Source organism: Abrus precatorius, unplaced genomic scaffold, assembly GCF_003935025.1.
Source record: "Abrus precatorius isolate BTA unplaced genomic scaffold, Abrus_2018 Scaffold3, whole genome shotgun sequence".
NCBI classification, from domain to species: Eukaryota; Viridiplantae; Streptophyta; class Magnoliopsida; order Fabales; family Fabaceae; genus Abrus; species Abrus precatorius.
The window spans coordinates 7,007,017-7,033,758 of NW_020874373.1; the positions used below are offsets into that span (position 1 = coordinate 7,007,017).

The 26,742-nt window shown below is 35.6% G+C and overlaps 1 protein-coding gene across 3 annotated transcripts; it reads right to left on the reverse strand.

The window, feature by feature from the left end:
* Window positions 1-26,529, reverse strand: LOC113860615 (protein ILITYHIA). Of its 3 annotated transcripts, none has more exons than XM_027493047.1 (60): window positions 26,223-26,529; window positions 25,609-25,985; window positions 25,330-25,461; window positions 24,860-25,241; window positions 24,571-24,717; window positions 23,575-23,759; window positions 23,352-23,478; window positions 23,170-23,243; window positions 23,019-23,095; window positions 22,892-22,928; window positions 22,651-22,817; window positions 21,841-22,024; window positions 20,423-20,500; window positions 19,891-20,010; window positions 19,700-19,759; window positions 19,427-19,549; window positions 19,253-19,352; window positions 18,989-19,158; window positions 17,899-18,201; window positions 17,700-17,816; window positions 17,512-17,613; window positions 17,279-17,428; window positions 15,756-15,920; window positions 15,413-15,589; window positions 13,536-13,658; window positions 13,317-13,397; window positions 13,093-13,209; window positions 12,473-12,645; window positions 12,189-12,266; window positions 11,948-12,095; window positions 10,992-11,114; window positions 10,864-10,920; window positions 10,672-10,782; window positions 10,401-10,592; window positions 10,152-10,325; window positions 9,591-9,701; window positions 9,417-9,486; window positions 9,234-9,312; window positions 8,851-8,953; window positions 8,605-8,775; window positions 8,390-8,512; window positions 8,201-8,314; window positions 7,963-8,069; window positions 7,831-7,882; window positions 7,625-7,731; window positions 7,469-7,528; window positions 7,263-7,377; window positions 6,999-7,109; window positions 6,759-6,896; window positions 6,561-6,683; window positions 6,375-6,446; window positions 5,681-5,793; window positions 4,988-5,146; window positions 3,682-3,778; window positions 3,382-3,564; window positions 2,912-3,106; window positions 2,661-2,840; window positions 2,434-2,566; window positions 1,222-1,300; window positions 1-447 (listed from the first exon to the last, which is right to left on the reverse strand). In XM_027493047.1, the coding sequence occupies exons 1-60, from the start codon at window positions 26,341-26,343 to the stop codon at window positions 405-407; spliced, it is 7,890 nt and encodes a 2,629-aa protein (XP_027348848.1). In that variant the 5' UTR covers window positions 26,344-26,529; the 3' UTR covers window positions 1-404. The 3 variants fall into 3 exon arrangements, with proteins under 3 accessions (XP_027348848.1, XP_027348847.1, XP_027348849.1); XM_027493046.1 differs by having other exon boundaries at window positions 19,424-19,549; window positions 26,223-26,502; XM_027493048.1 differs by having other exon boundaries at window positions 19,466-19,549; window positions 24,860-25,237; window positions 25,326-25,461; window positions 26,223-26,502.
* Between the last annotated feature and the right edge of the window lie 213 nt (window positions 26,530-26,742).

Below are 26,742 nucleotides of genomic sequence, written 5' to 3' on the forward strand. Positions count from 1 at the left end.
TAATGAAATGGAGAACTCTCCACCTAAGCCAATATTCAGGGCCAGGATGCTTATTTTAGTTAAGAAAACACCAGAAATGAAAAAGACAGATACCATGATGGACATACCAAGGTAGAAGGCCTTCGAGATCTGTTATCAGACAATATATATTGGAAGGAAAAGAAATATTACTACCAAAACTGATTGAGCAATAGAAACAATAGTATAGTTACAGATAATTCACCTCAGCTAATTTACAATTATATTGACATAATTTATACCCAGGCGGAAAAAAAATTGGGTAAAAGGCCTCAAATTATGTATACTTCTATATCATAGTGCCACCAAAAATTTGGTTATCAATGAGAATTCTGCATGCCGATCATACAGAAGAACAAAAAAGGACTTGACGAAAGATAAGCTACTTAGCTACTTGAAGTATCTTCATCACTATCATCACTGTCATCACTGCATAGCAATAAATACAAGATAAAATGATCAATAACATATTTGAGCAAGAATTCTGGTCTCAAGCTCAGACCAGAAGCACAAAATCTGTCAAAACTACCATAAATTGCTTGGTAATTAACTTTTTATGAAGAAATTCTTGTAAAAATCAACAAAGATTAATTATGCTAATAATAAAGAGAATTCAGGTAGTGTTTCATCTTCCAGTTTTGGAAATACAGTATTAAAATTAACCTATAATTTGATTGTCTTATAATCAATTTTGAAGTTAAACAAAATGTCATGTCACCACTTAAATTAATTTTTTTCTGGAAAAAACACTACTGATTAAGCATATGGCATTCTGTATCTATTTTCCTTCCTTTTCCTTATCTCTATATTTAATACATTCTCCCTGTACTATGCTTGTTCCACAGAGTACAATGGTAAAATAGAACAAAAGGTGGGGCAGGTTGCCTGGTTTCGAAGCAAATCAAAGCAGTGAGTCAACTCTTAAGTACCTCTTCCATTAACTAATAGGCTAAAATGCACGAAGAATTTTTCTTCATTTTGTTTGACTTGTTTTTAGTGGAAAAGTGGACTTCTGAATGTTTTTCTCTTTTGGAACCTTGGGAGACTTTGTTCCTGGTTTTGTGGGTCAGATTATCATATTTTTCTTTTCTCCCGGAAATATATGGGATTTAGTAACGCAAGTTGCAACTGTTAAACATATGCTAGCATGGCACAACACTGAAATGATCATTCTATGTTAATCAATAATTGATGATATAGTACCTATATTCCGGAAGCTTTGATAATCGTCTAGCATCCAAGCCGGTGATATACTTCTGTGCCGCTTGGACAGTTTCTGAACCTAGCAAACCCAAAACCATAAGAGTTAGGACTGTATCATCATTCCAATTATCAGTTGCAAAATCTAAAATCTTTTTCCACAAGATATGGAAAGCAAAATCAATTCTCAATATTTAATGACTGTGATATATTAAAAATGCACGTCAGAAGATACAACAGATCTTCATAGGAAATGAAATGTTTTAGTGTAAGATTAAAGGTATAAATTTTGAAAGAGGTTTTATGTTGACAATGAAGGGAAAGTGTGGTATGAAAGAGTTATGTAGGTAGCTGTTTTGATGCAACAATTTATTTCAAGTTTGACAAGCTCAGAAACAGATTCAAGCAAAAATTAACTACGGTTCTGAAAGAAATGATTTACCAAGGAGAGCAGAATATATCTATTCAGCTCCCTAAAATGACAAGAGGTCATGACTTCCCGTCTATGGACACTCACTAATTTAACACAACCAATCAACCCCCATGCCCATTTCTACCAGGTAAAATCGGTTACATGAATCAAATGCCACAAATTTTTGTTGTGAATCATGTTTATAAATAAACCTATTGTTTTTATGTGTCTCCTACCACCACCACTAACAATAAGGCTTCGCCCCCTTCCTCTAATACAACATTCTCATATCTGCTACATCCAATTTATTCTCTTATTGACTTTTAATCACACTAACACTCAGTTCCATACCACATCGTGGGTCTTACAGTAATAAGATTTTCTCTTAAGCTTGTGCAGTACCTTGTCACATACAACCCCTGCTTATATCCTGTGGTTACATCACCCTTTAATTCTCCACCATTTTGTATGGTGGGGGACCCACGATATTTGAACAGCTTCCAAAGCCAGTACAAAATTATGTACGGGCCAATCACTGGATTTGATTCATAAAACTAATCATTCTTTTCAAGTACTACATGACAGTAGCATGCTGCAAGTTTTCAGCGAGAAAAAGAAATTCAAAATTGTTTGATTTACCTTTGGTTACCACCTAAAATTTCAAGACTAGGCTATGAACTTCATTTATCCTCTATTTTCAATGGTCAACAGAAGACGTGCACATAACTAAAAATCAACTTTGCCCATCAATAAAATCAAGAACACAAGAAAAAGGGCATACAACACAAAAAATGTGAAAGTACCCTTTATTAGTTGAAATGCATGTAGAGCACATCGCTCTGCAGCAAGTCTAACTGGAGTATTTGCATCTTTCAAACACTCTGCTAGTGCAGGACCAGTAATGGTGCTTTGTGACATAATTGCTGAAGGATTTGCCTGTAAGGTTTCAAGAATGTAAACCATGTAAATTTTCAACAATGGTATTCTATAGGTGGCATCTATGTCAAGGCAACTCTGTTCAAGCACATACCTTGGCAACAGCCTTTATAGCAGATAATGCCCTTCTTCTAACTTCACTGGAGTCATCACGGGTGGATGAAACTAGCAATGAAAGAACATCTTTATAAAGCAGTGTGTCAAAAGGATCCGTCTGAGCTCTACAAAGAAGGAGCCTTCCCAATGCCTTGGTTGATGTTTCACGAAGAGGGAACTGTTTTACAGAAAATTGAATAAAATCAGGTAACAGCAATATAACAAGCAACTAGTTTGGGACTAACATACCTTCTCATCCTTCAGTGTGTCTCTAAGGCAATCTACAATACTTGGGAACAAGGATGATGACGAAATTGGAGCTGGATTGTGATGAAATAAGGAAGAGATTGTAAGGACAGAGCCATGCCTAGAAGGCCAGTTTGGTGAATTAGCTAGACTTGACAATTCTTGAATCAACTCGGTCAGTTGAACATCTTCAAGATACTATAATTATAGTAACAAGATAATTAGAAAAACAATAATAGCAAAATCCAACAACAAAGTAAAATTAAGCATCTGTAATAAATACAGAAAATGACAGCAAAGGTAATAATATAATCTAGTAACAATATCAACATGGCCCATTAGAAAATAAAAAACATACATGAACAAAGTGGAGGGTTAACACATTAAGGTCATTCAAATGTGGAACTATCATTACATAACACAAAGATATGTATCCGTGACTGTGAATACGAATCCTTTCAATAGCTACGAACCTGTGTCAAGATACCCAACATGCTAGCAGCATAAATTCGAACTCTATCATCATCATGATGAATTAAATCGTTGAGTACACTGTAAACACGATTTCTAACAGCAGAGCTCACATTCTTCCCAGCATGCTTCAAGACACCTTTCAAAGCAGTCAGAATAGCTTCACGAACGCCACCATCTGATCCCTAAATAATCAAATTCCAACAGTTTTGAATTGGGTAAGTATCATCTAGCAATAATGAAAGGTTATAAGATTCACAATATTGCATCAGCGTTAAGTCAGAATAACACTAACAAATCACCTGCAAACTGGACAGCAAATCACTGACTAAAGGGTCAACCCTGGTACTGAGTCCACTGAGCTTCCCAAGTGCCAGGGCAGCACTAGAACGAACAGTTCTGCAGTCACATATAATCTAATAAGCAAGAATAATAAAATATAAAAAAGGTTATGTTAGAGATTCCCAAATACTACATTTGATTACAAGTTAATTACAGTAAAGGATTACTATTTAAATAGAACTATTAGTCGGAGAGGTACATAACTACAAGGAGGGGACAACGGAGAAGTTGTAGCATGGAGAAAATAGAGGAGTGGAACAGTTTTAGAGGGAAACCCTAGGAGGATATTTCTCCCCTCTGATTGAAATTAAATCATAAAAAATTTGCTCCTTTCTCAATCTTTGATACGAATTCTGTTTGTGTTTTTGAGTCTGTAAAAAATTGAATGTGTGTAATCCTCTCATTGATGCAAGTGATAGTGTCGCTGAGGATGAAGAAGTGAAACAACCCTCTAAGAGGAACACCACACAAGCCACTAAAGTTGCCTGATAACTCAAATGGAAACAGCTCTAGGTGGGGCAGTGACACTTCACACTCTTTGGAGCCAGAAAACAGAATTAAAGATGAAGATGAAGGTTAGAAGATCAAGAACCAAAACCACTACAATGACAAATGAAGAAACCAATAATGGTGATACGAAACCAGCAAGAGAGATAGACATCAAAATAACAATGTCAATGGAGATTGGAGAGGGAGAAACAAAGAATATAGAGTGGAGAATGTAGGTATGAAGAGTATCATTAAGGCAACAAAATGTAGGTGAGGATAGAGAGGGGATGATCATTGTGGATTGTGTAATGCTGTAGCAGAGAGAAAAGGAAGGATAATCGATTATATACGAGCTTCAGATCTCACATATGCTGGTTAATCTTCCCCTGCTGGAACCACCATACTGAAGTCTCAGTTTTTTGTTTTTTTCCCTTTTCCTGTTTATTGTGACTTATTTTTCCCATGAGGGTTTCTTGTTCTTTACATTCCTATATTCCTTTTCTTTCTTAATAAATTCTTTGTTTATCCAAAAACCATAGAAATTAGGTATTGACTATGTTAGTAATTCACTTAAATTGGGCTTTTCCCCTATAATTGTGGTATAATTGAATGTTGAAGTTGTGGTTATTTAATTATTCCACTTTTCCACCCATTTGAGATTTCCCCACTAAATATTTTGGTGTAATGTGCAAGTCATGCGACCAATCTGGCGAATATTCAATAGTTTGCTCATAAAAAAAGGGAGGCAGGGAGCGGGGAATAATTTGTCTTACAAACCTGGTACTATCCTGTAAACACTTGACAAATGTTGTTTGCAGCTGAGGAAGAAAAGGCTTCAGGGATATTCCACCCTTTCGTATCATTGTAGTTAGAGTAGATAAGATGGCACTCTTCACCTGCCATGGGAAGCGATCACCAATTATACGAATAAGAGGCCTGTGACCAACAAGATTGGCAAAGTTAGAATATATAAAAGATAATATATGTCCCCCCCCACCCAACAAAAAAAATGATAAAATATAGCATCTCAGTTGGGTATGAAGCACCAACAATCAAGTGCTCTCCCCATTATAAAACTATGTATAGTTACAACAATGGGACAGCAATATCTAGCTCTAGTGGTCAAACTGGCTCTAAACTTCAATTTGTTAGAAAAGGCACATAAATAATTTTTTCTTTAACTAATGGACCACATGCAGATTGCCAGACTAGGCCCCTACTACTGAAATTTTCTTAAACATAGAAAATATCAAAAATCATTTTCTGTGTCAGCACATGCATGGCACTGATATAAGTGGTAAAACAGTAAGCCAACAATCAATGAATTGGTTCAGTCAGTGTATTGAAACAAGAGAGAAAGATGAAAATGTTAACAAAAATGTAAAATTACAAAGAGATATCATTAGAACTTGCTTAGCTAAAAAAAGAAGATTTAGAAAAATAATCTACTACAATTTTTTTATTAGATACCCTGTGATTGGGATGACAAATTCCTTCAGTGATTGTTCACTGGTCACCTCTATCAATTCACCAAGTCCCAGAGCAGCCTGCTCCCTCAATTCAGCGGACCCACTTATAAGACCCTGGAGGCCAAAAACATAACTAAGAGAATGAACTTTCTGTGTAAATATTCTAACTTTTTGTACATCACAGAATGTAAAATTAAGAAGCAAGCAATGCCATATACAGAGAACTTTCCAACTATGTAGCAAAGAAAATAATCACATTAATTATTATCTAAAATATTCATAAACAATATCAAAGCCGGATGAAAAATAATGCATGAAATTTTATCAAGAAGGTTGCCTGCAGAAAGGTGGGATGAGTTGTGTTTATCACTCAGCTGGAGTGACCGGTAAGAAAACACTGAACAATGAGATAATAAAACCTCCAGACCACACAAGAGCAAAAATTAACATAGACTAGCATAGAAAGTGCTAAAACCGGCACAAGCACAAAGCTAAACTAGCATTTTCATAAATGAATAACAACTCAATCAATTGCACAGTTTCGTATAAATCTTGGACAGAATAAACAAGACTATGCCTATACAAGGTTTCTTTAAATACAGAGGATGTGAAAGTGACAAGCATGAAAATGGACTGCAAAACAAGCAACACTCATACAAAATGCAGAAATTTCAATGGAATGAAAAGAAGAATACTTGGAGAAAAATTGGCAATATAGGCTGAAGTGCTTTAGGAAGACAAAATCCAGGTATGATAATTGGTCCTCCCTGCAAAGCAATTATACAAAAAAGCCTTTACAATATTCACATACTAGCCATTAGGAACCCAAACCAATATCTGAAAGTCCAGTTAGATAATTTTCAAAGTAACAGCTTCTTCACCTTCTTCTTCCTTCGTTCCTTGTCTCGGGACGTTGATACAGCATCGCGGACAAGTTTTATATAAGAGGGGAGCACCTCCTTGGGTACTGAAGTAATGACCCTTGACAAAGCTTCCCAAGCAACCTAATGAAAAGTAAATTTATAAACAATATACTATGTAGACAATCTAACTATAATATCAACAACTCCTACACTTACAGTAACAGTAGATGAATCAGGATCACTCAACAAGATGATTAGGGTAGATATCATGTTTGGAGCTTCGTCAACCAGATATAACTTGCTATTTTTGAAGAAATATCCTATCAAATATGAACTAAATCTTCTGACTGAAGCCTGTAGATATAAATCATCAAAAAGAGAAGAAAAAAATAGTAATGGCATGGAAGAGATGGGTGAAAGACATTAGATTACATCAGTTATTACAAGAAAAATTACCTGACTATCACTAACACCTTTGACAAGCTCTGATATGAGTGGCTCAATACCTTCCTCATCAATAACCAACACCACTGTTTCAGCAGCCTCCTTAGCCAAAGTCTGAACCTCCTACAATTTCAACAACCAACAAAAAAAGGATAAAATGTGTACAGAAATCTGTTTGTATTCCATAAGATCAAAACTCAAAAAATAGTCACATAAGAAGATGCAAATAACATGTCTGAAAAAGCATTTGTTTGGAAATATTTGAGCATAGTCTACCTTGTCATCATCACCCATTGCCAGTAGGAGAGGAGGAAGCACAGTACCCAGATGAAAATCAAGGCCAGGCCCAGCGACCTCTGCTAAAGCACCTAGAGCATGTGCATTGAAGGCACTGGACAGGTACCAAGAAAAGTTTTAGTCAAGATAAAATTGCTAATCATGTATATTGTATAGAATAAATGCATCAAAACAGAGACACATACGTCAATGGAGGATGAACCAGTTTGGGTAATATGTGAGGCAATACTGCACTTGTTCTGACACTACAAATAAAAAGTTTGAAAAAGTTTAGTTGAAGACAATAAATTGCCACAAATAATAACTTCACAATATGACAATAACAGCACCACACAATTTACCTCAAAATTTGTTTAAGGCCATCAAGTGCAGTATCAGAGGTTTTATCATCCTCCAATGCATGTAGAAGAGTGGGAACAATCTCATCAATAGCTAGCATTCCAGCGCTCTACACAACAAATTTTCAGGGATAGAGTATTGTAAAACAATTTAATCTCAATCACCACTTACAAAAGCCTCTGAAAAAAAGCATGGTAAAAAGTGCAACCTTATACAGAGTGCTGAATGCTAAGCCCGCTGATTCTCGAACCTCAGACATGCTGTAAACAAATTCATCTAAATATCAGATAATGCAATCTAAACTTTCCATAAAAGCAAATCAGAATTAAAATACACAAACCTATCACATAGAGCAGTCCGGATAGTGGGGATGAGTTCATTCATGAAAGTCAACAACTGACTCTTTCCAGCACTTGCCATCACTTCACTCAGACCAACACATACACCCTTACAAGCAATGAAAATCATAATTGTATTAAATAATGAGTTACAAGGTGTTGATTGATTGATACAACCAATTCAAACTTTTATGCATTAGGAGTAAATAGAAAAATTCCATCATCAAATACTATTCTAACCTGTCTTCTGCTGCTTTCAGGGTCACTCAACCCCTGGGATAAGATAGGAATTATCAAGGGAAGTACCCGTTCACCAAGCTTTCTGACAAGCTCACCCAGTGATCGTCCAGCAACCTACATCAGCAGCAGGGACATATAATTTCTGCAGGCCATGACTTAAAATAGATTAACACAGATATAAGTGCAGACCTGCCGCCTTTCAGATGATGATGATGCAAGGGATGTAATTAAAGTATCCATTAGAACTGGCATAATTTCCCTGAGCGTCTTTGGAGTATTAGCCACAATAGTTTTCCACACATGTAATGCAGCCTGAGAAAATGTACATTTACAGTTGTTATGTATGCATATTCACATAATAGTAATGAATCATATTAAGAGAGAGTAAAGGTAATAGTCATCACCTGACGTACTGACAAACTAACATCAGCTCGAACCATATACAATGCAGCAAGTACTTCATTGCGCTTATCACGCCCCAGAACCTCAATGATGGCCCGTCCATGTGCCTCGGTACTAGAACCTTCATCATCACTACCCCCCTCGAGCAAAGCTTTACCAGATGTCCCAGCAACCTGAAAGGTATCAGCAGGCTCACAAGTCAAATCAAAGCTCTCTGAAAAAGTTGCTGTGGGATGAGCAACACATACTTTGAATAATAGATCACCCAACAGCTCAACTGAGCTCTGTCGAATACGCCAACTATCATTAAAAATGCCATCCTCAACAGCTGGAAGGAGAAGAGGTAGAGACCTATAGGGAAAATAGTTATTTATGGTTATTAGAAAATAGTCAGGTAAGAAAGTGAGAGAAAATACACGAAAGGGAAAGATCTCATATGGAAAACTAAGATTGGCACATGATAGCTTCCTGTGGCATACATCACAAGTATAATTCAATCAATAGATATAGCTCTATCATTAGTAGTTCAATATGATACCAACATTACACACTTTCCAATACACATTTTGCCTGGAGTAAGAATAATAAAAAGCATTGACCATGCAACGCATAAAAAGAGAATAGAACATACGTTGCTGCATAATGCTCAACCAGGACATGGCCAGCCCCCAGAGCAGCATCTCGTACAGATTCATTCTCATCAGCAAGACCTATAAAATATCAATTAAAAGGAAATGTAAATGTTTAAAGATTACAAACCAAGAAACACCAATCATAGCACCTAATATAAACCCCCAAAAAAGCAGAATCATACCGTCTAAGATAGCAGGCAGCACCTGGGGAAGATAGTTTTGAAACTGGACTCCTAATGACCTTGGCAAATACTATAAAAGAATATTTTGGAAAACTGATTAAACAGAGTCCAAAAAATAATCTTCTAAAATTCTAATTGTGATTGGTGAAAGTTTATTCTCTTTCACTGTTTTACCTTGAACAGTGTCAAGTATCCATCTCGCACAGATGCTTTTTGATGGGAGCAATTTCGAATAATATCAGGAAGTACATGCTCAAAGTACGCAATGCCAAGAGCAGCTAAGACCTGTGCACAGATAATGGGTTAAAAGAAAATGTAAAATGATCTCCAAAATGAATGCTATTATCCTTCAATCCAGATGAATATTAATATGTTATGAAATACTTTCATGATTCTTATCACCATCAGGTTCTACTATAAATACACATTAACTAGAAACTTTTTCAAACACAAAATATTTGCAGTTGCAGGTTTGTCAAACAAATGATCCATTTTCTGACTATCCTGCTTATCATATATTATTCAAATTTTTACTCTCTCCTTTGTTACAAGGTTTCAGGTTTGTCAAACAAATGACTCATTTTCTGACTATCCTGCTTATTATCTGTTATTCAAATTTTTACTCTCTCCTTCGTTACAAGGTTTCTCCGTCACCCAACAGAGAAACCATGTTTCTTGTTATGAGTTGACATACAGAAACAGAAGCCAAGGGTAACACTAAGAAAAAAATCTGACCTCACTCAGCCCTTGAGCTGCTCCAGAGCGTTCAACATTACTATTATCAGACTTCAGTGTGTCAAACAACCACGGGACAAGATCAGGGAAATTCTCTTCACCCATTCCTCCAATAAGAGATCCAATGGCTCTAGCAGCAACTGATCGAACTTCAGGGATAGGATCCACAAGAACCTACTCTTGTGATGCAACATGAAATGAGAAGAGACCAAGGCCAACAGCAAATGTAAAAGCAATCTATGGAATTACCTTTTTTACTTCAGGAAGCAACAACCCTATATATGGAATCATATCCTTTGGTTCTGTAACCAAGGAACACATGTTTCCAACTATTTGTGCTGCCCTCTTTTTAGTATCAGCACTCCGTTCCCTTAGTCCTCTATGAACTATTGGTACTAATAATGCAAGTGACGGAGCATCAATTGAATTAACAAAGGTTGTCTGCAACCAACCAATAAAATTTTAGACAAAGAAGTAGTAGATTACACAAAATCAACAAGGTAAATGCCATACACCTTACCTGGAGAAGAATATCAAGGGAATATTTCGTATGCTCATTAGGATCACTAAGTCCCTTAAGTAGAGTAGGGACAAGAGCAGATATTTCTGGATTCTTTATCACACTCCCAACCTGGCAAAAAAAAGTAATTATTATGAAAAAGAAAAACAATAATCACACTAAGGATAGAACATGCCATAACTCAAGACAAACCTGTTGAAGGGCCATTTGCCCAGCTGACTGGACTTTAGGATGTGTATCAGTTAAAACCTGCAAATAGTGAGATTGGTTAAGGTAACACAGTATAGTACTCAAAGTGTAAAGTTTGCTTCATCTTATACCTCTGTCAATTTGGGAACAATCTTAGGGAGACACTGAGACAACTGTTGTGGAGCACAGTAAGCCATAGCACCCAGTAGTTGTACACTACTTTGTTTTGTCCTCCAAGCTTTATCTTCAAGACCCTGGACAAATAGATTAGCTATGAAATGATTCATTGAAATAGAAGCATGGAAAATGTGATATCTGTAAAGGAAGTTGGCAAAGGGGGGCAGGGGGGCAGGGGAGCAGTTGATTTATTCCCTGAAACAATTTTATATTTCAATTTTCAAATTAATTATAATTATTCTTTATCAGAAATTAGGATAGGTATAACAGTGACAACAGACAACTAATTTGACTTGACTATTTAATAAATGGCATTATGAAAAGGAAAAAAATAATTCGGGGATTTTCAAATAGTTGCTCTCTTGGATCATGTTTCGAAGCATTACATATTCCATTACCTATTTGTACATTTGTATCAACATACATAATTCTGTTGGACCTTTTAGAGTTCTCTCATAAGCAGTCAAGGGATTTTAAAAATTCATAGCAGTGGCACAACAATTCCCAATAAGCATGTCCTTATTGATCTCTCCTAATGTCTATAAATATAGGTTCCTGCAGAATGTTTCTGAATTCACATTCTAACCAAAGGATTGGCTATGATCAGGTATTCTCATAATATATTGTTCAAAAGCATAAGGGGAAAGTTTAAACATTTCTTGCACATGATATCAGTCAATTACTTAAGGTCAAGATTTTGAGGCTACGGAAGACAAGGACAGAATAAAATACAGAAGCATCACAACGACAATTTACACTTTTGTTGAATAATAAAACCAATTTACATTTTGATAACTCAAAAAAACAATGTAAACTATTATTGCGAATTTGAGAAGTGCACATCAAAGCATATTTGATTTATCTGACGACAAATGTTTTGTCAATAATATTGATAAGCAATGTATATCACCTTCAAAAGAGATGGAAGGACAAGCTTCACTCCTTGAGCACTAAGTTGAGACATCATTGCACGGGCAGCACATTCAGCTGCTTCCCGAACTGCAACAACTTGATCAGAGAATGAAACCAACAGTAATGGTAACATCTGAATCACGTACCTGAACACAATTATGGGGAAAATGTTAAGAAACCATAAAATAAAACTACATTAAGAATCAAAATATTTTGGGACAAAATACTTATCAACATACGGTTCAAATAATTTTCCAAGCGTTTCACAAAGGCACTCAAATCCAAGTAAAGCTCCTTCTCTAGATTTCGCAGAGTTCCTGCAATTTAAAAGTAAGACTAGCATAAGCATAAGGTTGGTATATCCCCTTTTCTCATATTATGATGGTCACAAGGCCAATTTAAAAATGACATATTGACATAAGCTGCTTGTTTTTGTTTTTGAAAACTTATACACTGCATGAGTTTAATAAAATAGACAATGTATTAACAATACAAGAAAATGCATAACAATAAATTCTGTAACCTTTCGGCAAGACCCTCTTGAAGAGTAATCACAATCCTGTACTTTTTCAAGCAGGAAATGCCAAATCCCTTAACCAATCCTGCAAGTCCAAAAGCAGCACCACGACGTTCACCATATTTTTCACTCTTCATCATCTGATCTAACAGCCGGTTAACAAGAGCTGCTGCGTCATCCTAATGGTAGTAGTATCAAATAACAAAAGAATGGACCTCAGTAAACATCGAGAAAACATCAAAACGTATGATAATATTAACCTTAAGTGTTAACTGCCATTATGTTGAGGTGATGCACTAAATAATTAGCATAACAGCACAAACTTTGTACTTCTTTAACAAGCTGAAACACTCCCAAACAAGCACATAAAAATATTTCAAGAATTTGACAACTGGTTTCAGTGTTACTTTCAGTAAAATACAACAGCAAGAACAATTTACATTGGACCTGTTGCTGGTATTGATAGTTCACACTGGACAAGAATTGCAAACAAGTATTCTTTTCTTCCAATTTGTATTTAATGCGATAAAGTGGCACTCCTTTCATCAATATCAATCTGATAATCTTCTACAGAACCATAAGTAAAAGCATCGGATAAGTATAAGTATAAGAATATTCTTGCGTACTTGTTTTGATTGCATTAACGGAGATAGACATGCAGAGACTGCCCGCTGAACAGCTTCTGAAGGTGTGTTTAAGACATCCAACAATTTGTCCACAACAGAATGCACCTTGGGATCATCCTGCTCAAAGACCAATACAAATATTACCAAAAATCAAAAAAATTAACTAGCTCACTCAAAAAACCAAGAATTAAGAAACGTTGAGAAAAAAAAACTTTAATATTAACCTTTGCCAAGTGCTTTGCCAGAGCTCCAGTGAAGATAACCACACCTTCACGAACCAAGTCATATTTTTCTTCATCTGGAGCCTAAGACATAGGGGAAAATCTATTAACCAAGAGTCAAGCAACTCTTATACATGTTTTAAGTATCAAAATACAGAGAAAGAAAAAGAACCATATGACGAGTATCCAGCAGATGAATCTCCCACATAATAAGGAACTCACAGTTTTGTTTAAGTAGTTCTCAAAGATGGGGAATAACAACGAGACATTATCTTTTCCATTTTTATCAATGATCAAGATACCAGCATTGATCATTCTGCCTCTGACATCAGCATTTGGATCAGCCTGCAAATCAAATCAATTCCAACAGTGAAATGCTATTCTGCCTTTACTGGCAATAAATAGTTTTTGCAAGACAGTTAACCTATAGAACAGGATAAGAGTTCACCGGCAGCATTGATACAGAACACACCAGTACACTACCATGAAAACACCACCTTGTAGATCAGACTGCCTCAAGCCCTCAACATTTTTTAAAAATTTTTAGACAGATTCTTTTACTCCATCACATTAACCTCTATAATTAGAGTATTAAGTATTAGAAAGTAGTTAATTTATCTCATTTTACTTTCAGACTAGGAATATTTTACTGCACTCCAAGTTCACCTTGTTTGTTTAGAAGTCTGTTAATCTTTAAAAGTGTAGGATTCTGTCCGTCATTCTTCAAGGATAAGTATTTTTTTGTGGTGGAGGAAGCATATTGTTCTCTCTTTAAATGTGTTACATGATTTCTGGTACAATTTGGTATGTGGTGCAACATTTCACTAGGGACACGGAACAGGGGAGCAAATTACTCAAGTCCCCATTTCAGATTGAATGCTATGAAAATAATTAGGAAGCCAGCATGAGCACAGCCGTGAGTCTGTGATTACAGCTGCTGACTGCGTTAGTGGATTTTATTATACACATGCTAATTCTAATCCTAATTGAAGTAAGCAACGTCCACTCATCATTAACCCATTCACCAATTGAATAGCACCAAGGCCCATTTAATTTCATTCCCACCGTTCTCTCTCCACATTTCCTAATTCTAATCCTAATAGAAGAAACCTCCACTCATCATTTACCCATTCACGGCTTCTAAGTGATCCTGTGCTTTTTGCACATAGCACCAGTTATCCTTGGTTTTATTTCACCCCGACCTTTCTCTCCCCCACCCCCGGTTAGATTTCCATTCCATCTTCCCCAAATTTTTGCAAGCAGGGTAATGGCCACCACCCCAGCACCTTCTCCAAATTCTGCATAAATGAGTGGAAGATACAGTGTTACAGGACCACTATCATAAGCCTTCTCTCTCTGTTCCCATGCACGTATGTAACAGTACCATGAGCAATTCAGGTCACAAATGAATGTCCACAGATGTGGAACAGTCATCGATTTGAATGATCTATGTAACAGTGACAAACCCTAGATGTTATACCTAGGGTTATTTTCTTAATCTTAATTTCTACACAGTTTTTATTAATTTTATCAACAGTCAGGATTAGATTTCTTTCACTGAAGACATCATCCAACATTCAACTTTTAACACCACATCAAAATTCTCCTTGATAACAACAATTATAATCCAGCAGGTAATGTTCAGGGCACCCAGACAACCAGAAATCAAAATCTTGAAACCCCTCCCCCATGGTGTGTCAATCCCAAATACCCAGATATGCACTCAACGAACCTTAGTTCAGCCTGTTTTCCATCATATGTTCACCCAAGAAAAGACTTCCTATCTTACATTTATGAATGAACCTTGTAAGGCAAAATATTGAAAGTTTATTGCAAAATTATTGCTATTCATCTTACATTAGTTTAACCATATGCACACAAAAAAAATGAATGCAGACAAAAATAAATAATATCAAAAACTAACTCTTTATACAATCTTGATTATCTCATTAGGAAAAAAAAAATCAATTTTCAGTTATACAAAGCTATCATAATTCTGAACGAGGTGTTGACTCCAGAAATGAGCAATTCAACATGAAAATCGTTTTCAGTTTCAGAATTCTAGTAAAAATAGAAAAATAAATGCCAGTAAAAATTACCAGTGCTCTTGATATTAGAAATGTCATGACAACAGGTAGGTCTTTTATCCTCAACACATCAGCAGCAGAATGTAATGCTAAAGCTATTCCTTGCCTACCCAGCCAAGCAGCATCAACATTGTTGTCTCCAACACCCATGTCACGAATGTACAGTGAAAATAGAGTGGAAAGGGATTCCTGAAAAATTATCAGCCAATTATGAGATAAAACACAAAGCAACGTAGTGACAATTATAAAGCAAACAAAAGTGAAAACAGAGTGGAAAGGGATTCCTGAAAAATTATCAGCCAATTATGAGATAAAAACACACAGCAACATAGTGACAATTATAAAGCAAACATACTTGTATAGAATCTGGGTATTCATCCAAGGCAGCAGCTAATGCTTCCGCAGCTGCCATGCGAACATTGTAGTTAACATGAGAAAGTGCTTTGAAAAGACCTGAAAAGTCAGTTCCAAAGTCAAACCCATAATGATCCCATATGTCTTCTGCCACCTGAGCAACTGACTGAAATGTAGAAAATAGTAAATTAGTTACCATAATATAGACATAATAAATAAAAAACAAAATGAACATAATATAGACATTATAAAAAAAAAACACAGAAAATTACCAAGCACAATTAGTAAGAGCCACTTAGAAGTACAAAGTAAATGAGTTGATGTCATTATAAATCAGGAACAGGGAGAATTACCGGAACATTCTGATCTGACAGAGACTATAGAAGTCTTCTACTTTTAATGTCTCAATTGAGAAGTTCACATGATTTAAGACTATTAGATATTGTAGCTACTAAAGAATCGTTCTGTGTATTTGATATATTAATTAGCATGATGGATATATTAACTACACAAGGTGTTGGTCGAATAGAGCAAGTCAGAGTCTAACATCTAACAGGTTGCAAGTTGGAGCCTCCACTTATTTCCTTAAGGCAAGGAAAATATATGTCATCTGTAAAAACTCTTTGAACCCAACGATTTTCCCAATCTTGGAATGGAACACCATCCCCTCCCCCTAAATTATGATAATAAAAAAGAAAATATACAAGATAAAAAAGAATATATCCCCACTGAAAGATAATATAATGGTGAAGCCAAGTCCTATGGAAGAAGGAAGAACAATAAAGGATGTTTTCATCATCAATAATGCAGATTCTATTTTGTTAGATATGAATATATTAAAGAAAGATGACTTCTAAAATTAAAAAGAAAATTATGAAAAATTCTATGAATTAAGATATTGTCTCTATTAATTTTATGTGGCGTGATATAAATTCAAATTCAAATAGGAATGGAACAAATTTGAGCAAAAGTATTTAAGAGGCATAAAAAAATGTAAAAGGAAAAGTGTGAGCGATTCACTAAAAATGAGAGTAAATTTGTAGAGATCCTCACTCACTTTAGCTTATGGACTCGAAAAGAGAAATATAGGGATTGATCAAGACAAAGAAATCCAATTTGCTTTTAGGAGTGTTGCAGTAGTACACCCTCAGTACAACCAAGCTTACCAGATTAGACACTTCCAATGCATTTTCATTATCTTTCAAAAAGGAAAATGGAAAATATAAGTCAGTGCCTTAAACTGTATGAATATATGACACCCCAAGAAATTTGCACATTCAATTGAATCCAGCAGTTCTAATTGCTTAAAGCAACCTTCAAAGTTTCTAAAGGGAATAATCCTTAACAAACTAACAGTTTATACAGACACAAATTATAAGAGAGAGAAACAAAGGAAGGCAAAATAACTGAACATGAAAAGGCAAAGATATCATATCATAAACTTTGAAAAAAGCACATTTTATTCTCTGCAGACAAGGGAAATTAAAAGGGCAACCTTGAGCTGTAAGGGAAAACAGTGCTAACCTTTTCGGGATCATGTAATGATATCCATATGCTTGTTGCAACCTCAACATTTTCAGGTAGAGAACGATTGGCAACAGCAGGGATACATTTGACAGCATTTAAGCAAGCCATCCTTACATGAACATCTTTTGCGTAAACTCCATAAAGTGCCTGTAAAATTACAAATTGAGAGAAAACATAAGGCATTGTTACAGTGACATGACTGAACAAAGTAAATAGTCAAGAATACATACAGATGCAACTTCAGCAGGTTGCAAACCAAGACTCAACTCATTTAGAGCAGGTCCTATTGATGCTTGATAAGCTGGAACAACACCAAGCATGTGGTAAAGGACCTACAGAAAAGAATATTCATCAGGTGGAAAGCAATTGGTAAAAAACAAAAACTGCTAAACAAAGCATGAAATGATGGACAAATTACCGATAACATGCGAATCCTAGGAAGAGGTAGATGTGGATCAAGGTGTAAATAAATTATCCGAAGCAAGTCATCATGAAATTTTGTTTTCTTTGAGCACAGAAGAATTCGCTCCATTATCTAATGAGAATCAAGAGTTAGAGAATTGAAACATGGAAGTTTTGGTAAGTTAATTAAATTGCATTTGAAGATATATACTTACAGGGAATACAAAAGAAAAAGAATCTACAGGAAGGGCTCCTGATTTACAAGAAATGGATAGGCCATCCAATATTCGATCAAAAAGGCCAGGAAATGACTTTCCGTTGACTTCCTCTTCAGCAACTGATGGAACTAGATCCAACAGAAGATGAACTTCATCGGTCACAATTAAACGCAAAGCAGTGGAAATGTCAAGGGCCCAATCACACAGAGGGGGAGCTGTGCATCTTGCTAGCTTCACCATGGTTTCAAAGGCCTCATCACTTACAATAGGCGATCGCAATAACGGTTCAACAAACTTGACCTGACACAAGATTTGAATTAAGAATCACAGCCATAGATAATCATATCACATCTATGTGAAAAAATAAAGGGCAAGAAATTACATAATAAATTGTACAGTCAATAATTTTGAAACCGGATGTTTGAAAAAGAGCAATTAAATTTAACTAAAACAGAAGAAAACAGTATTAGAAATACATTGGACCTATCTCAACCCCAAAAACTTGCTAGGGGAGATGGAGAGTTCGGCAATATTTTGTTAGATAAGCCCCAATTAGTGGAACAATTAGTTAGTTGGGAAGTCAGTTGTTCAGGGCTGGGATAATTAGGAAAATAAGGCATATTGCCTATAAATAAGAAGAGGGGGCTGAGGCATTTTGTCATTCGTGAGAGGAAATTACAGCCCTTTGGCATTGGGAGGTGTAGACTCAATGTCCTGCAGTGTGTTCTGTTCTGTAAATCGATGACTTCTTTTCCCACTTTTTCTACCAGGTTCCAATCATATTCCAGCTGATAAGGGATCTTAAGATGCAATCCTCACACCTAGGATTGGAGATTTAAACATGGAAGTTTGCAAGACTGATCATCTACTAGTAACCCAATATAAAGACTTAAAAAACTCTGATACTATATTAAAATGGGACAAGACCAAACTCATTCTTAAAGATGGGTCAACAATCGTAGTCATATTAAGAGTATTTTGGTCATATTCCAAGCAGATGCAGATCTTAACAAACAGATGTGGTAGTTAATTCAAGCAGCATCAAATATATTATAGCAAAATCACAAAGATGACAGCATGCCAATACCATTGAAGGCAGCCTACTATGTGCAAAAACTGAATTAGCAATGGCCATATCTCCAAGAGTCCTTAGCATTAGAGACAGATTTTTCTGTATTTCACAGACTCTATCACGCACAGCAGCTTCCTCTTTAAGCATCAATTCTCTTGCCTCCTCTTTTGCTGTTTTGCCTTTGTCTAAACAAATCACAATAATCTCATAAATAAAAAGCAGCCTGTGCAACCTACAAATTGAAAAACTACAAACAAAGACAAACAAAAGTGCACTTGCCAGGCTTCTTTGCTGTTTTCCCAGCATCCCTTTTCCCTGCACCAGCAGCTTCCCTACTAGGTTGATCTCTCTTCACCAAATGGTTAGAACGGGTATGATCCTGATCAAAGGAAGAACAGAGCATAACTAACTAATCCTCCAGAGGAATGGAGAGATGAAAAAAGTACTATGTACCATGTCATCTTCTTCATACATCCGGAAGCGACCCTTTGCTTGTTTGGTGTTCTTAGCAGTAACAGATTCAGCAACATAAACACCTTGCTCAGTGGAAAGCATTCCTTCAGGCGTATGAAAGATCTGAAACCATGTGATAGCAGCAAAAAGAATGAATCATATATGCCCATAGAGTAAATAAAGTGAAAGTCGTAATCATAACATACAGAAAACATTCTACTGATAATATCAACATCAATCAATAGACAGTAAAAAGTGCATCATGTGAATTACCTGAATGTCATTCTCTGAGAGTGTATCATGAGAAAAGCGTTCAGGAAGATTTAGCAAATGCTGGCATAACAAATGTGGAATGGTAGTCAGCAATCAGAATTCAAATGGACAAATATCAATCAAAAGCTTCAAAGTTTAAAGGATCCAACTGAATTATAAGCTACACATACAAATATAAATAACTTGTCTACCTTTTCAAACTCTGTATATGTATCTCCAGGGATAATAGACATCAAGTTGGACAGTGAAGATATTGCTGCCTGTTGTTCTAGTGAATTAGCACTCTTCAAGCCCATTGGTCCCAGTAAGACCTGTAGAACAATATATCATTTGGAAGTTAGCACAACAAAGGTAAGCTTTTCAAGGAGATGTGGTTCACACATGAAATAGATGTCAAACAAGTAGCACAAAACAGGACAGAAATACAGAGATGACAATGAGAGTAAAAATGTAAAATGAGGCTTCTCTGAGCTATTCTGTTAATTCAGCAAAAGCATAAAAAGTATTCAGCCAATTCTATGAGGCAATCAATGTCCATTGCAACTATGCAACCAAATGTGCCAGTTGCATCATTGATTTAACCAAAAGTATGTAAGATATGTTGAAAGAAAATTTAGACGTGTACTTTATCCATGCTTTCAGAAAATTTAAATCAAACATCAGTTATTCCACCTATAGAAAAGAATGCACAAGAGATCTATAGTATACCAATCCGACAATTACCTGTAAGAAATTCACCACATTAGCAGAAATGATATCAATGACATCAAAACCATGAGTTTGCAGACACTTAGAGAGCCTCTGGAAAAGAATGAAAAAGGTCAGCTAACCAACCCAAAAATAAGCTGTTAAGCCATGCATGTATTGTAAACAATGTCACCTCACCATCTATATTCACAGGTATGTATACATGCAATATACACTTTTGAAAGGCAAAAATAATGATGATCAGCATCTCATATAATTATGAAAACCAGAGTAATTACTCATTAAAAGACTCATCAAAAATATTTTACTGAAAATACCTTGTTGAATCACAAAAATTAAAAAGAATAAATACGATCTTTAAGTATGAGCAAAAGACATTCTTCCATCCAGACACAAGCGTTTAATGCTTTCAGCAAATCCAAGATGTTTCCTCCCATTTCAGCACACTTCTTTTGATTAGTTTAAATACCTTAAGTGAACGGGAGGAAAAATCTTAATGAAGTTGGGCTATATATACAGGTCAGTGGTGTATTTCTGTAATTGGCTTCAAAGAAATGAGCATATCCTTGACTTCTGTTGTAATCTTTCTTATTATCTTCTGTTAAATGATATTATTCCTTTATACAAAAAAAAAAGGGATACCCTTGTAATATTTCAAACTATATCATCATAATGGTTGAAAATTAATATTATTTTTTCAATAAAAGGATATGGTATGTTTGTTGCATACCCCCCACCCTTTTCCCTCATATCAAAATTCATTGAATATTTTTCTTTAACCCAGTGGCACTAAATATTGGTGAAGTACATGCCACAGCATGCCTTCTTGAATACATACATACATACATATACATCCTTAACAACATACAACATGCATGGATACCTCCTTCAAGACATACTTACATATCAACCAATGAAGGCTCTTAATGCCAACACTAAACATTCATTACAATGACTGGAGAGATCATACATAATTCTATATTCATCATTAGTAATATTATCTTTGCTTCGTAATTATTTTATAGAATTGAGTAACATCCTCATCCTATATATGAAAAAACACAATAATCACTGACAAGAAAAATAGCATATATTGACATGAATTAACTATTCCAAAAGCTTGAGCTAACACGTGAAGAGACAGAGAAATTGTGTATATGATCTCTCTATCAAGCCCCCATGTATAGATTTATCCATATTATTTCCCAAACACATCCTGCCCTCATAAAATATAATCATTGATACACACATTTCAATCCTTCCGCAACTCTTGCCAGAGCCATTAGGCTATTATCTGATCACATGCAAAAGGCGCCAGGCTTCTTAACTTGTCAGATATTAGAAATTAATTAATTGAAAATGAGAATGGAACAATAATAACCAAAGCCAAAAGAAACATCAGATAATAAAATAAAACACAAGTAAAAAAGCACCTTCCATGCTGCATCTCTTTTTGCACTACCCACTATACTTGGGTGATGTGAGCAAAGAAGTATTCTGACAAATGAATCTGGAGCATGCTTCAGAGCTGCTGGTGACATAATAAGCAGAGCCTTTACCAACACCTCAACAGATGGAATGAATGGAACTTGAGGGTCCAAAGAAATATCGGTATCACTGCAAAGTCAAATATACGAGTTTAAAGGCAGAATGGAAAAGAATGTTGAGCAAAAGTAGAAGAGTATGATTGAAATAAACTGCAATGTTATATGACCCTGTTTGTATAATTAGTGAGGAGTCACACTAAAAACATCAGTAGATTACAGAAAATTAAATTTCCAAAACAGATAGTTAGCATCCCATGGCATAAGATCAGCAAGAATGTCACAAGCATTTTTTTCCTAGAGTTGTGTAAAAGAAGTTTTCCATTGGTGGCGAAAGTTAGTGCTCCAACCATGTTAGAAAGGTATTTTTCTAGAAGTGAAACTAGAGGTACTCACCAGTCTCACAAAACAGGATTTTGCACTCATGACCATTGATAATTTAGAAATGCAGCAATAACCCTAAAGCATACTTCAATTAAAAAATCTATATTTGAAAAACTTGAAAAGGAACTTTCGAGATAATATTTGGCCTCTGGACCAGAGCAACACATCATTTTGCAGGTCCAATCGCAAAATATAAAACTTTTACAGTTTTACTACTAATAAGAGGTGCATTTCCTAAACAAGCATGCCAAGTCCAATTGCCTCATACACATTTAATTCATAAATATGCAGATCGGTGTACAATAAGCTATTTACCTTATTTTTAAAGCTAAAAGTTTCTCTCCAATCAAAGTAAGATACTTTGAAAATTCAAGGAATAGATCTTCAGATAACTGTGGAGCAGATGAAATAACCTTCCTAGCAACATTATAAGCCATTCTTCGAATATCCCAACTTGGATGGCATATAAAAAAAATCATTAACTGCATAAAGTTAACAATAACTGAGTCAATTTAGCATGATATTATAAGGATTGATAAAACCCAAAGTGTTTTACCTGTAACATCAATCTGATTGAGAAGTTTGATAATGTACTGCAGAATGAAGGAGATAAAACACAATCAAACATCCAACACAAAGATAAAAATTAAAAGTAATCTTTTATGCATTAAAATGGAATTTACCGCTGTAAATGATCCAGAAGAAGCACTTCAAGCAGATCAATGCATGCCATGCTATCCTCAATTGATAGCTTTGAAGCCTGCAGAGCACCTTTTCAGAAATGTGGAATAAAACCTGGTTAATGCTAAAAACATTTTTAAGTTGAGTAATCACCGTGGAAATTGGCACAAGCGATGGTTCATTTTGTGATATCACAGCCCATATCTTTTCCTTTACCAATGTTTCCTCTAGTGAAATAAAACAATTAAACAAATGAAAAAATTTGACAAAAAAAATCAAACAGAACTAAGCTACAGCTCTAAATTAAAGGATATAAAGACTCTACTAATACAAACCAGCTTTAATATCAACAGCAGCTATCTTCCCTACCAATAACAATGCATATATGCCATCTAAACGTTGCACTGCCTTGGTAAAGCCAGTTTTGACAAGTTGGACAAGAGGGCCAAGTAACGATGACATCTGAAAAATATTCAGTTGAACATTAGGGAATGATGTTCACATGGTAACCTGAAATAAGCTGACAAGCATGTATAATCAATCAAAATAGCAAGTCACCTTTAAGACAGCATCTTCATTTTTGCATATAGCTCGTAGACTGCGTAGAAAACCCCTTCTTAAAGTTTCTTTTTCTTTGAGGCCAGAAACCAAAAAGGAAACTAAACTTTCTTGAATGATATCAGTAGATCTAACTGCCCAAGAAGCTAGAGCTTGCAAAATCACAATTCTTACCTCCTCATTTCCTGCCAATTGAGGAGCGTGAATCAACACCAAATATCACCATAAAAAAGCCTTTTTTCTTGATAATTTTGTCAAGCACAAAAGTTCTTTCAAAATAAAAGAGACATCGTTACATTTTTAAAATAATTAAATGAGCGTTTAAAAACCAGCAAAAAAAAAGAGTGTTTCTGTTTTTATCAGAAGTTATAAATTGTAGCTAAAAAAAATACATTATAAAAACATTCTTGTTTTTTATTTTTGTTTTTTATTCACTTTCAAAAGAAAAATTTATTTTTATTTATTTGTTTTTAAAAATTTAAAACATCAATTATTTTTTTTCAATTATGATCATATCAGTGTTTCACCTTAGAAAAACTTCTTATGATACATTTTAAATTCAATGCCAAGATATTGTGACAATGTGCAGCTTTTCCAGACATCAGGGATACATGATTATTGGATACGAATGCTCATATTTTCAACAGTGCCCCTGTTGCCCTTAAGTTTGTTATGAGATAGCGTCATGCTTTGAATTTCCTAGGTGATCAACCCACATTTGCTTTAGCTTTAAATGGTACTTCCATTACTAACAGGCAATAGATTAAACACCTCTTCACATTTTTAAGCTTCTTTGGCTTATTATTTTACTTTTGTTTTGTCTGTTAACAGTTTGGGAGGATATTGGATCCCTTCCCCAGTATGTACTTTCTCTCTGATAATATTTTCTTCTATAATTGAGGAAGAGAAAAGGTAGAAGACCAATTGAATTAAATATGTATATACATAAAAAGAAACAGATTCACAATTAAAAGGAATATCAGAGTGTGTGCTCACCATCATCCTTGTAGAATGATAAAAGAAAATCACATATTGTGCGAGACAGACTAATGAGGTATTTCCCATCTGGTGCATTAGACAATTCTTCTATTGCATTCACCATTCCAACTCTCTGGTATGGGAAAGTCAGCCTTCCTTCTGAGCCTATTCAGAATGCAACATGAATGTTCAATATATATTACAGAGGCACCATTAACACCGTCAACCAAAAATCAAGTTCACCAGTATCTCCAAAGGGTCTAGTGGGTATCATAACAAGCCAACACAAGCATAGGGCTATTTGTACCTTTAATTACAGCTTTGATAGCATTGAACATTGAGTCTAATGCATCTGGATTGCTAGATTTTTGGCTCAGACTCCTGACTAAAGCTAACGCCGCATCCCTTCTCCCCTCATCAGCATGCCTAGCCTGTGCTAATACTACTGAAAGAATTTCCACAGAATACTTACTCAGATCAAGATTAACAGATTTCAAAAGAATCCCAACAGACTCCAAGACAATCTCTGGGTTGCGTTTAAGCATTTTAACAGAGGACGGTATCACGACATTTTGAAAATCTTCATGAGACATTTGCAAATAAAGCGGACAAAATGCCTCAGTAAGACTCTTTCCCGGCTTTTCTTTTGCACTCAGGATTGCATTAACATATATGTCAAGAAATGCTGGCTGTAAGAAACAAAGAATTACATTAGAATCCTATTAGGTTAAAACCAATCCAGTGTAAACAATAACTAGAAAACGAATACTCACTCACCTTGAATTCTCCAAATAAAGAAGGAGATCGACTTGAGAACTCCAGCAACAAAAATAATAATTCCGGACTATCCTTATAAGGGATTCGGCCATTTTTCAGTTCTTCCATGTAGACTTTATAGATACCTGGTGACTGAAAACAAGTGCAGACATCTCAATTACAATATAATCTTTATAATACGTTGTAATTGAAAAGGTGAAATCCCAAGGCATAAAATTGAAGGAGCAGCACACACTACTAGTATTGCTCAAAAATAAACTAACGAAGCTTGAACTGAACCTGAGAAAACAAATGGAAGAACTTTTTCCTGCAGGCCCTTCGCTCACGAAAAGACCTCTGAAAAACTAAATTAAGTAAAGAAGCTTGCACTGCAGCCACTCTACACAAAGCATTCTTCGAAACCGCGGCGAACTGGCTCTTGCTCAGAAGAAGACAAGACCAACTGAGAAGTCTATAGCAGCCCACATTTGATTGAAACTTCAATTGCTTCTCCATATTCTGAACAAGAGCTGCCGCAAAGGTCTTCATGAAAACTGTTCCACCTAAGGCCTTTACAATCACATCGTCAACAACTTTTCTCGATCTACGGTCATCGTAAATCATAACCGTTCTGAATACTATATCAGTTAGCAATGAAGCTAGCTCCGTAGACATATCTGCAAATAGCAAAACGGTATGTTGAACAACAAATCACACATAAAGAGAAGCATTCAGAGAATGCATGTCTTTCTAAGTAATAACACAGAAAAAACAACGCCTCCTTCGATAGGAGACTCTACGATCGCGATGAAACGCTTGTCGTTTACGAATTGCGGCGCAATGTCAGTTAATCGTATTGAGTTTGAAAGTTGAAATGGTTAATGGCGTATTAGTGTGATCGCTTCGGTGCTAACCTGAAGTGCATGAATTCAAGAACGCAGGGATTTCGCGATGGAATATCCGAACTCGTTGGTTAGTGGACGAAGTGGAAACCAATTCGGAGAGGGAAACCAACGATGGCAGTGATTCGGCCATTGTAAAAACCAGAAGATCCGAAAGTGACTGCGGAGCTCAGAATCAGATAGTCAATGCAAAGAAACTCACTCCGCGCACGCACAACACATAAACTCTGTGTTTCAGTTCCCTCAGTAATGATATTGGCTAGGGTTTATCTTGTCCCTGTCTTGTTCGGACTTTCGTTGAAACAAAATGCGTAGCAACGACAACTTTTTTTCATTTTTTCTTTTTATATTTACTTTCTTTTGCTCTCTTTCTTGTAGTTTTATTTTTTTGGTGAAGTGCTTCTTTGCATTGAAAGAGCCGATTCAAAGGCCCAAGAAACCGAACATTGTATCACTACAAAAAGAAAGGATGAGCCACATGGCCCAACAACCCAAAGCAAGAAAAGGTCCAAGAAACATATCTATGGGGTGA

Coding starts and splice junctions, on each gene's coding strand:
- LOC113860615 (XM_027493046.1), bottom strand. CDS start 26,343: ATGGCCGAATCACTGCCATCGTTGGTTTCCCTCTCCGAATTGGTTTCC. Junction 11,115..11,947: donor TCCTTCCATCTCTTTTGAAG/GTGATATACATT, acceptor CTATTTGTCCAG/GGTCTTGAAGATAAAGCTTG. Junction 8,513..8,604: donor TTAGTTTGTCAGTACGTCAG/GTGATGACTATT, acceptor ACATTTTCTCAG/GCTGCATTACATGTGTGGAA.